The sequence below is a fragment of the Heliangelus exortis genome, chromosome 2 (assembly GCF_036169615.1).
Source record: "Heliangelus exortis chromosome 2, bHelExo1.hap1, whole genome shotgun sequence".
NCBI lineage: Eukaryota > Metazoa > Chordata > Aves > Apodiformes > Trochilidae > Heliangelus > Heliangelus exortis.
In genome coordinates, this window is record NC_092423.1 from 60,244,560 (window position 1) to 60,256,802 (window position 12,243).

Sequence of the window (12,243 nt, forward strand, 5' to 3'; positions counted from 1 at the left end):
GCTCCCTCTCTACAATAAGGACTACAAGAAAAATCCGTATTATTTCTTTCATACCTTAGATTGTCATGTAGTTCAACTTTAGATTTGACTTTATACCTGTGTATCTTCTTTACACCCGTTTATCTTAATAAAAAATTACCTAATGCCAATGCTTGTGACCTTAACAATTAAAAGCTGAAGTACCACGGAAGTACATGCATCTTATGAAGTACGTATCTTAATTTACTGCAATTCCAAAGTCTCATGTTTTTATATTATCTAATAAGGATGAAATATGTCCATATTTTCCCAAGCTCATAATTTATTATTACACCCAACCTGGCTTATGGTCCTGACTCCAGTAAATGAAATAAAGATGCTAAAATTTTAACATCACGAGGGCTTGAGTTTCAAACCCAGGAAATTAGTCCTTGAAGCCCTCTGAAGCTTTTGGAACCTCAAAATATGAGCTCTTTCTGATGCACAACAGTGAATCTGCTTGGAGCAAGCTCCCAGTTAAAATGATAAGCAAGCTTTGGAATCTGTTCTGATGCAAAAGAAAGACATAATACCGAAAGGACCATGGAAAGAGATGGAATGGTAATTTTACTTTAGTGGGAATGTATACTAGATTTGGGCAATCTACATTAACTATCACATCACTACCACAAGCTCTAATGTTATACTGACTAGATGATTCAGTGCAACATTCCACCTTCCCAATGCTGGATCAGACAGCTACATCAATTCCAGCCATATTTCCCAGACTTTAGCTAGCATGAGTGACTTAGTCTGGCATTGGAATAAGTAAATTAAAAAAAAAACCAACAACTTTCTTTGCCTTTAAGCAGGATACTAACATCTGAAATAATAAAGTCAGAGTGGGAGAACCCTTCAAGTAACTGAAATACAGAATGGGAAGTAGTGAGATGAAGGTTATCAAGGTAGGTGTACTTTATAGGAACCACAGGTAAAGCAGTCTTCAAACAGTTTAATGAAATGGTTAAATAACTAGTTTATTTTCTAGATGTTACTTTTACTTAGTAATCTTTTATGAGCCCCACAGGAATACCTTGCTTTAAGACTTGTTACAAATAAGAACTGTACCTAAAGTTAAGTAAATTAAGAGTCAGGTCTCATGAAAACCTTGAATGTAGAAGGCAATGAGCCAAGTTTCTTAAAGGCAGAATGAAACTTCTAAAGTGATTATTCTTCTTGTAATTTGAGAGGACTTCTTTTAAAAAAAACTTAGACTGGGGGAGAGATTGCAGAAGAAGGGCAAGGGTTTATTTCTGTTGCTGTTTGGTCCAGTAGATCTGCAATAACATGCTTTAACAGCTAATGGCATGATCAAGACTTTGATCTGATTACATGACAAAAGATCTAGACTGAATGTTAAATTTGATATGGAATACAGCCTGTATCAACACAAGGTTACTGTATGCAGCCTTTGAAGAAGTATTACTTCAGTAAGCTTGCTCACATACTACAACTTTCTGTCTTTTAAAGACGCAGTCGTTCTAATATACTCAACAGGGTCACAGTAAGTTCTTTGGGTTTTTCAGTGTAGTTAGGTGTATATCCTTGGTGGACTAAATTTAAGGCTCTGAATTGCACTGAAGTATGGATGTCGGAAACTTTAAGATAGGTTTTCTCCAATGTAGCCACCAAATAAAACCTCATCCTTATTATTCAACTGTAATTTAATTTCAGTTAAAGATATGAGCCACTGTAAATTTACCTTTGAATTTTCATAGGCAGACATCTCCATACACAAAAGATAACTCAAAGCTGGAAAATGTTTTTAAAATTTGCTTCTTTCTCCTCGGAAAAGCCATTTCCCCTTTTTCTTTATCTTATTACCCTTGACACCACAAAAAAACCCTCTAATGTTACTGAGAAGCATATTAAAAACACAAATGCAAATCTCTATATACAAATACTATTAAGATCTGAGTGAGAAACTATGATTAGAATGGATCTCAGTATTCCACTATGACTCTCAACTAATCCTAATACTGCGAGATCAGCTCCACACTTCTAATATATTTTTCAGAATAAAAAACGTTATTTGCAGAATTTTTATTTATCATAGTAAATTATCCTTGAGAGAATCATCAAGAGCACAAAGGATTATTTTTAGACTATTATAAAATCATTAATCTGAGAATCTAGCAAAAATTTTTAAACATGTAATGATATTAAAGGATACAGAAGACCTTAATTTGCCTTCATCACGGTCTGCTACTTCCTGTGAAATGAGATACATTTTTCAAACAGTTTTAAGTTAAAAAATAGATTAATCTCATGACTGCGATTTTTATCAGCCTTCATAACAATCTCAAAACTAATCAACCCTCTTACTTCAGTGGTTTCAGCAACAAATATATTTCTAAAAGGCAGAAGTTGAACTTTCCAACACCTCGTATGTTTAAAATCAAATCTCCTACTGACCTTTCAGTTGGTGATGGGCTACATCACTTGTCTAAAGCCCCTATTTCCCCTCACGAGCTCAACGTGCCTTTTTCATGCTGTCCCATTTAAATATTCATGTAGAAAGACTACCATGATTACAGCTTAAATAGATGAGAAACAAGAAGAAAAACAATCTTATCCAAGACATAAATACCTCATGTCTCTGACTGTGTGCTTGCTTGCAGAGAAAGGAGAGAGAAGTAATGGAGAAAGAAGTAATGGAGAGAGAGTAGTACTGCCTGTGTGAGCTTTTTAATGGTCTGAAGAGTAGTAATAAAAAGAAAAGGGATGACTAAATATTACAAGCAGAAACACAATGTATACATGGGCATCCTTTACCTACCTTTGGATTAAACTCAGCTGGAGAAGTATGAAAGTAAAACCTATAATGACTTTTGCTGGCACAATGATTTGGATATAGATTATCTCCAAAACAACAGAAAAACAGAAAGTTTTGGATGCTGCATTTTTTCCCCCTGAAAGCCAATTAAAACTTAGTGAATTTATAACCTGCTACATAAAATAATAGAGCATTACTAAAAACAAATGCCTATTGATTCTTGTTCAAAGGGACTCTTTGTTAAAGGTCTGAATGAAAAGAAAAAACATTGTAAAAGGAACCCCTAAGTATTACAGGGAGAGTCAAACTGTTAAAATTACCATGGCTACACATTTCCAATTTGCCCCTATTCCCAGGGACAGCAGAACCCACCCACTCATCCTGCAGTGCAGCATCAGCAGGTCAAGTAGCAGAAATAAGACACCAAAATGGCACTTGAAGTTCTATTTCTGGTGGCAGGAAGGGTCAAATATTTCAGTTTAGCCTTCTCTCTGTCTCCAGACAATGATTTCCAGTTCAGCCATCTCAGGCATTACTTTTTCCATTTGCTGCATGCACTGAACAGGATTAACACAATTATGTAACTTAAGGTGATTATACCATTTCCATTTCGAACAAGAGATCATATTCTTGCAGATACTTATTTTTTTCCCCAATGATTTGGTTTGGGCAAATGTTTATCTGTAAACACAATATATTTAGTATGCATTCTACTTCATGCTGCTGAGAAACTGTCAAGGCCACTAAACACAGACAAATAAAAGTAATAAAAATATTAAATTTTATTTTAAAATTAAAATTTCAGACCACTGAAGCACACTGCTGACTCTCCAAAATTAATTATTATCCAGGGATAATGTACTCTGCACTATGTGCATTGAAAACTCACCTCCAAAATCTCAAAGACTAGTTTACCAGTATTTAAGAACACAGCAGACATGATAAATTGATTTACTGAATCTGAAAATGAAACATATTCTTAATGCTTTGACAACTTCAAGCTCACCTCAGTGAAAGGATATCACATGTGTAGCATTTAAATATCTTTTTTTTTTTTTTTTCCCCTGTGAAACTTAGTTACCCTCAATACTTTTTTGCTGAGTCCATGTATATCCTATGGTAGATTCACCAGAACCAAATACACAAAAGCCTTTACTTTCATGCTTTACCAATTTCAGCTTTGATCGTCTGCTATCTCCTAAACTTCAGCAACTGAACATTTAAACCCAAATAATTTTATAGTAAATTTAAATTTCTGAATTAATTGACATTTCCAAATGTATTCTAAAATTGTGCAACTTGTAGATACCATTCATTTCTCAGTTTTAATTCTTTCTGTGAATATTCCTCAACAGATATTAGACCACTTCTAGTGATATTCCTCATATCATTGGAGAAGTACAGTTGTGATGTATTTTGAAAGATCTTTCACTGTGTCCCATGCAACTTAGTAAAAATAATGCAACAGTAGCACGTGATGCCTAGGATTCACACAAAAAGAGCATATTTTTAACTACTGAAGACTCTACGACCACATTACATGGGATCATGGTATCATGGTACTTGTGCAACATGCTGAAGGTGTGCACTGCAGTCCCTGTAATTTACGCAGTCATTAGGAAGGAGCCAAGTGATTTGTTGAGTGAGAAAGGACTGAAGCACATAAATGTTTTACTGCAGGACAGCCCACTATCAGATTCTTTTGATCTAGATTACCTCAATCTACATTTAAAGCACATTCAGTGCTTCTCTGAACTGGGTCTCATCACGGACCAGTAAACATCAAGGAGTTGAGAGGAAGTCATACCACCAACACCACCAAACTAGAGGTCCACTAGAAACTTCCTAAGTGCTTTAGGTAGCACGCCAGCTACAGGATGCTGGTCGGTGCTTAAAAGAGCTTCTGCCCAAAAGACAGCTGTGCTGAGCAACAGCAACGTGCCTGGTCTTAAAAGAGCCATCTGGCTACCAAGCCTTTCAAGCCAGGGAATGTAAAGCAGGCCCTAAATCTTCTTCATTTGTGTGCAAAGTGGGAAGAAGAAAGTAAAGGGCCACTTGTGTTTTCATTTTTTTGCTTTTTATAACCCATGTTAGGTAACTTTTTGTTCTATCCATTATACAGTTTGATAGCTTGACTTAACATAAGAGTTATCCAAGGTTTTAGTTCTGCATGCAGCCCTTTTGAAAATCTGTCAGACACTCTTGGTATCTTGTTGAAGAACCAAGATCTTTGGTACTTTTGAGGGAGTATCTAAACAGATCAGTTTTGAGGTTGTTTCCTTCTTCTTTCCTCAACCTGCCATCTGTGCACATAACAAGCTATACAAAGGCTCATATAACATCTTGATCATAAGCATCTTATGTTAGTTACATGTCTCAAGTACACCTGGCAGGAAATGTTTCCCAGCAGTTCAACCATGCAAAACAACATAAAGAGCACCACTCACCCAGGCAAAAACCAATGGTGACTTTTGTGACTGAATTTTTTTCCTGGGAACCTAAAGAAAGTTACTGTTCTGCCACTAACATATGATCTGCCAGGAGGTACTTCCCATTTCAGTTCACTTTCTATATATTACATGTTGGCCAAGTGCCATTAAAAACTCTCAACTGCAGTTTCCCTACACAAAAGATGTCCCACTAACTGAAGTATTGAGATTCTATTTTTTCCAGATAGCTAAAGTTCCTAGCATGTCCAGTGGGCCAAACATAAATAATATACTCCCTTCAAGGAGCACTGGCATCCAAAAAAGTAATGAAAAGCCATTTGCCTTATCATTTCCTTGCTGTTGCCATTTACTTGGTCATTCCAGGTACTTGTTTGTAATTACTCATATAAATTCGCAGATACTCAAAGGGCAGGAGCTGATATATATAGCTAAATGAGTTCTTATAGAAACTCTCAATATCCTCAATTTTAATAATTTTATCTCTCATTTTTAACATACAAAACTTGAGTCAACAGTTTGCTTGCTTGTTCTCATGCCACAAGCTCCTGGCAGCATGTACTCAGCTTAATGACAGCCTTGGTTCTGTTCCAGCAGATTATGAAAAAAAAAATGTTCTGATGAAAAAATCAGCTGTGTTTAAATAGCTACATAGCCCAACCAGACAATTTGAGGGTTTTGGCTGTTTTTACCTCTTACAGCCCCTTGCTAGGCCAAAATACACATGCATGCAGCCAGTATTCAAAGAAGGATTTAGCAGTCTGTGCTTAAGTTTCATGATCTGCCCAACACATTATAGCAGGTGCATTATTGTTGCTCTACATCTCCATAGCTAGGTTTATTCAAGAGAAAAACTATCTTAGCTTAATACTACTCACATAAGGTATGTATTGATTATTTCTTTTAAATATGACTACTTAGAATGTCAACAATAATGCATATAAATTTTAATACTTGCCAACAATTAATTGTAAAAGCAGCAAGAAGACTGATAAAACTGCCAATTATTCTTCTTCCATGTGCTAAATTATTGCTACATATTTTTGGAGATCCTAACAAACAGTGCTGGAGGAAGGACATCAAATGATGCTTAGAAATGTGATACACATTTTTTCATTTCACACTCCATCAGTTTTTACAGCTAGAGATCCATGAAATGTATGAGAATACTTGGCTAACAGCCATATCTACTGAGGTGTAAAATAAGGATCAGATCTCTTTTAAAGAGAGTTTCATTTTCTTTACATGACTAAGTCAGATGTTGACCTTTTTCCAAATGTATTGTAAATATTCCATAGCTCTGCTTATCATTTAATTTTGAATCTCCGAACCCAATTTTGACCTGTTTTAACACACTTGTAATCAATATGTATTTTTCAAAAACAGCTTTGTAAAGCAAAATAAACAGATCCATCACGCACTAGACTAGATCTGAAATACATTAAATTACATAATCATTAGTGCTGAATTCCATTTTAATAAGTTCTTTCCTCATCTTGCACCCTGTAACAAGAAACAAGGATATTATAGCCTTTACAATCTGCAAAGTAAAGCTATGGGCATCAGCAAAAACATCTTTTAAATTCAAATTTCAATCTGTCAGAAAAAATTAAAGCTTCATGCATACATAAAAGGGGAACTATAAAATGATAATGGATACAGAGCATGGAATTACTATGCTCAAACAGCTGCTGTTTTACCAGTGTAGTAAAGCAGAAAATGTCTTTTACTCACCTCTGGTAAACCAGAAACTTCTCCTTTTGCTAACGGTCTGGCGATGGATGCAGTGTAAACTCTGGCATCTGACACTGGCTGCCCCTTCATAAAATGTTTCCCAGCTTCATAAATATTCACTTCTACCATCTTGCCCATTAAGAGAGGATCCTTTGGAACAAGAACCTTCCGAATAAAGATAAAGACACAGTTAATAAATAGCACAAAGACACAAAGTGTCTCCAGCTTCCACTCAGAAAACAGATTTTTTATAAGATCAGAGCAAATCCTAGAACTTGTCAGCAGCATACACTATAGCCCCTGACACACTTGACCAGTAGCATCTCCAGCTTGCACTCCCCAAGAGCTTTTCAACTCAACCAGTTCTGTGAGCTGTGTTTTTAAATTGCTAAGAAAGTTGGGCATGAGTTGCAACATTTGATCCAGACCCAAAGAGATCCCAAGGACACTCTCTCTGCACAACTCTAGCAGACTGCTGTAAAGCTCCCTATTTTCCCATCAACATCATTATTTGGTATGTTGTTTGGTTTTTTAAGTGGTTTTCAGTTTGTAAAAGCTTTAGGACAGAAACTATGCCCTTGTTTCTGTTTGCACAAGCCCTTATTCTGATTGCACAGGTCCTTTGCAGCTGAGATGCATGACTGACAATGAATGCCTGTAAAAATGGATGAGTGTGCTTCTTGGGCCAGTAAGTAATGTCAGCCTTTCCTGAATTTGCACAGCCATGGTATCAGACAGTCCCATAAGAACTACTCAAAAAAAATACACCACATAACAGATGCTCCTAGGTCATCCATGTTACAAAGAAAGAAACCAGCATACAGGAGCAACATTTTTTGCTGGAAGAGCAAATGGCATTAAAAAGGCTCTAAAAATGGAGAAGCCGTTAAAAAAAGAAAAGCAGAGTCCTTTCCCAATTAAACAGTGAAAAAATGAATCACAGGGACTTATTTAACCACATTTACTTGAAGTTCATCCACACAAAAATGCAGGCTTTTCAAAGGTGATGAGCATAAATGTATGTCTCGATTTTCGGATGCTGAAATTGAAATGCCTTAAAATGTCTTGATTTTTAGACAACACGTGCAGAGGACTTCAGAGGAAAATTCTGTGCCAACCACATTTGGAAAGCATTTTGTTGCCAAATAGTGCCTCTCCGGTTTCACCTATTGCACGTGTTCATTGTCCCAATTTGAGAAAATAATTACCAGTAGTTTCCCTTTTCCCCTCAAGGTTCAAGGTGTTTATGACTGTAGGAATTTCCGTATTCTAGGATTCTGCTGAGCTTCCTAAGCATCTTCCAAGAAAAGCAGACACCTTTGGCTTGCAGAGATTCTTTACCATTCCCAAGAAGTCGCTGTATCAGGTGCTGTACAAACACCCCATAAAATAACAACTTTTTTTTTTTTTTTTTGCATGTACCATATTTCAACTTTCATTAAACAAGCACTGAACACTAAAAAGCCCCAAGCAATTTCTTTTTAATCTCTATACAGAAACTCATGTTCCTCAAATCTGACTGATAAACTACAAAAGCAAGGAAAAGCAATATACAAGGCTTAGACAGAGGTTAAAGATGTAACAAAACAAAAAGAGGTTTAGAAAATATAAAAAACCCTGAGGAAAAAAAATAATTAGCAAACCAGCTATCTAACAGAAACAGATGTTTCAAGAACAGTAACATTAGTTACTATTAAGTGAAAATAAATAAAGAAATGATGTAACATAACCCAGAGAAGAAATCACTATTGGTGACTATATAAGCAGAGCCATCAACAGCCTCTCTGCACTCAGAAGACTGAGTAACTACAGGCAGCAAAAGAAAACTGTAGACAACTCAGTGCAAGAAAAGGTAGAACAAGCCAAAGGCAAAACCAGAATGAAATGATGATGATTCAGAAAACAAAATTTTATTGGTTTTCAGCAAGTCATCTGCTTTTGAGCAAAAATAATATTTTATTGTTATGAAATAGATGCTGTACTTCCTAGCTCAAAGATGTTTCTGTGTGGAAAGAATTCATATGTAGAAAGCACAAAGAAGAAAATACAATAAATCAGGCTGTAGGCATTAATCTAAAGAAGCTACCCATCTTGTTTGATTTTTTTTTTTTTCCCCAAATTGCATTGCCTAAGAGGTCTTCCTTAAAACTGTATGGAAATTATCAAGATTCAACTTTTCAGAAAACAGTGCTTTGGAGACACAGAAATTAAAATTACTGCCACAATAAGAGCTTCTTAAAACATTCAAATAATGTTACTTGGACCTAGAGCATGTATCCTTCTCATGCTGCATACTCCAAGAGCTACTATGTATTTCTTAACATTACTTTCAGGTAAATTGCATTTAAAACACAGAAACAAAATATCACATAAATAAGTGGTCTTGATGGTCATACCTTTTCTGGAAAATGTTTCTTATTTCTTTACTAGTTTTTTGCACTGTGTTGTTGCACTGTTGCTGAGATTAGCAGAAAGCAAAGGTAAAACAAAAAGATGCTGTTTTCTTTATTTAAACATACCTGCTCATAGAAAGGATTGTGAGCAACATAGTAATTGGAATCAAAGGATTCTTCTGTTACAAGAACTCTCTGCCTCTCACCAACCTGGAATATAAAAAAGACAAACGAGATGACTCAGAAAACAAAACCAATGAATTACACTCGGAAGAGAGCTGCAACTACAAACACTCTTAGCAGTAATAATAAAAATCTCTGAAGAAATTCTGTGTCAGCAAGAAAATGGGGCAGAGAAAGCCCTAGCTCCAAGTGTCTAAAATTGACAGGGTTGAAAGTCAGAACTGAGGGCTATAACTTGCTACTGTGCTGGTCTAACAGGAAAATCCAGTTTAGAAATATAAAATGTTTTCTACTTATTAACACAATAACAAATAAAAATGTCAGACGCGTATGGAAACTATTACAGCTCTATTCAACCAAAGAAAAAAAAAACCCTTCAGCACAAAATTCTGCAACCAGTCACACAAAGGGTAACACCATTACCATGTGCCAGGCCAACAGCACTGTGCCAAACAAAGCAATTGGCAGCAACTGAGAGATGCAGGGAACTGCAACACTGCACAACTTCTATCTAAGCTTTTCTATTCACCTTGGTTGTATTGGTTGTTGTGGTGGGTTGGTTTTTTTTTTGCTTGTTTGTTTGTTTTTGGTTTTGTTTTTGTTTCTGTTTGGTTTGGTTTGGTTTCATTGTTTGGTTGTTTTAAGCCCTACTTGTTATTTCCAATGATAGGGCATGTCTTCATCCCTTTTTGATGATTTCACTAAGATGTGCTCATGAGACCAAACTGGTTTTCATGACCATGGAGCCAACACTGCCTACTTAAATACTCAGTGAAGAAGCATTTTTAGCAAGTCAGACACAGCAATATTAAAGGCCAAGTAAACCTTGGGCTTAAAAAGCCCAGTGTTTCAATTATATCTCCCAGCTTCCAAATGCACTAACACAGCTTAAAGGAGCAGCAGTTTTACAGTTAGTTAAATGGAAGACCCCAAGACAAATCAGTAGCATTTACAAGTCAAGTAGTGTCCTGGTTTGGGCCAGGATAGAGGTGATTTTCTGTCTTGTACTTTTGCTTTCAGCTAAGTCTCCTGTAAGTAGTTGCACTTGCTGAAATTAACAGCAAGTTTCTCAGACAGTGTGTGTTTCTAGGACTGATAACACTTGATGTTTATAGTTACTGCTAGAGACTGGTATGCAGAGCCAAGGACACTGCTCAGCTCTGAGGAAAACATAAAGAGGTCCCACCTGCATCCCTCCTTTGGGGAGGAACAGACAAGATAGATGCCAGAATTGACCAAACAGAGTATTCCATCCCATATACGTCATCCTCAGTATAAATTTGAGGGATCACGAGGGCCAAGCCAGATTTCCTGCTTCCAGCTTCCGGCTGCCTGCCCTTCCTGCCTTTCCTGCTTCCTTTCCTTCACCTCGGCACCCTGGAAGGATCCCGTCCGTTTGCCTGCCTGTGGTCCTGATCCGTGCCAGCCCATATCTGTGTGTTCCTGCCTCCAGTTCCCAACTGCTGCCGACTCCAGGAGTCCAGCCTGGACTTTCCCAGGGCTGCCCTGCAGCCTCGGTGGTGACGTGAGAGCTATTGGGGGAAAGGGGGGAGGAATGTGGTATCCATTTTCTTGTATATTTGTATATATTTATTAATTTTTCCTATTTATCATTACTGTTTCATTAAAGTTGTGTAGTTTAGTTTCCAACCCATAAGTCTCTCTCCCTTATTCTCTCTCCTTTCTTATCAGGGAGGAGAGAGAGATTAATAGAGAGCGTCTGTTACTCGGTTTAATTGCCGGGCCAGTGTTAAACCGTGACAAGTAGATATGAAACAAAATCAGACTTTCATTGAAGTTCAAAATCCCCCACACAACACCTTTTTGTTTTGCCCATTACTGAGTTGCACAAGCAACTGTATACCCTGATTTCTGCAGACACTGGAGAACATTTAGCTTACATTTTTAGTCTGAGCAGAGTGCTCACATCTAAATGTGCCCTGGATTATTTTCAAACTATTTGACAAATGCATTCTGCAAATTACAACTGTTGAGCAGGAGAACTTTACTCACTGCTTTTATTGCTGTCACTGATTTGAGAATCAAAAATGGTTTCATATTTTACTCCAAATTTTTAGAATCTGTGAGCAAAGCTGCATCCAAGACCCTGCTTACTCCTGAAAGACTTCCCCATCATCCCAGTGGCAGCTGCTATGTAGAAGTTTTAAGGCCTCCATCATAAGGTCTGTGTGAATTAGCAAGAAGATAATAATGTTTTGAAACTTTAAGATGCAGACACTAAAAGATAAGATTGGCAGAATTGGCCAGCCAATGGCAGAAAAAAAGGACATGAAGAATAAGAAGAGCATTATCATATTGAAATTAGAGAGTGTGTGCATATACACTGTATACATGCATATATATACATATATTTATGTATATGTATATATATCTATACCCACAATATATATCCACAACTCTCCACTTGGCAAACAAATGTCATAGAATAAGTCCTGTCACCCCTTCCCAGTGCACAGGTCTGGAGCATTTCCAAAGTAAACTGTGGAGAGCAGGGGAGAGAGTGAGCACCCAGCTCCTCTCTGCAGAGGCAGCTAGGAATTAATTCCCCAGATCCAAAAGTGTGGGGTACACAGCAGGAGGGGCACAAGCCCTGCATTACATACCCAGCAACAGAATGCTAACAGCACACAAGATGTGTATTTTTGCGTATTTTTAAGAGGTGCTTATGAGC

At 37.0% G+C, this 12,243-nt stretch overlaps 1 protein-coding gene across 5 annotated transcripts in view; it reads right to left on the bottom strand.

The window, feature by feature from the left end:
- CDKAL1 (CDKAL1 threonylcarbamoyladenosine tRNA methylthiotransferase) overlaps nucleotides 1–12,243 on the bottom strand; it is a 384,171-nt gene that overhangs the window by 17,794 nt on the left and 354,134 nt on the right. For all 5 annotated transcript variants that reach the window (XM_071736322.1, XM_071736325.1, XM_071736324.1 and 2 more), the window contains 2 exons: nucleotides 9,495–9,578; nucleotides 6,976–7,140 (listed from right to left, as the gene is read on the bottom strand). In XM_071736322.1, coding sequence (XP_071592423.1) covers nucleotides 6,976–7,140; nucleotides 9,495–9,578 — 249 coding nt within the window. The remainder of the gene's footprint in view (nucleotides 1–6,975; nucleotides 7,141–9,494; nucleotides 9,579–12,243) is intronic.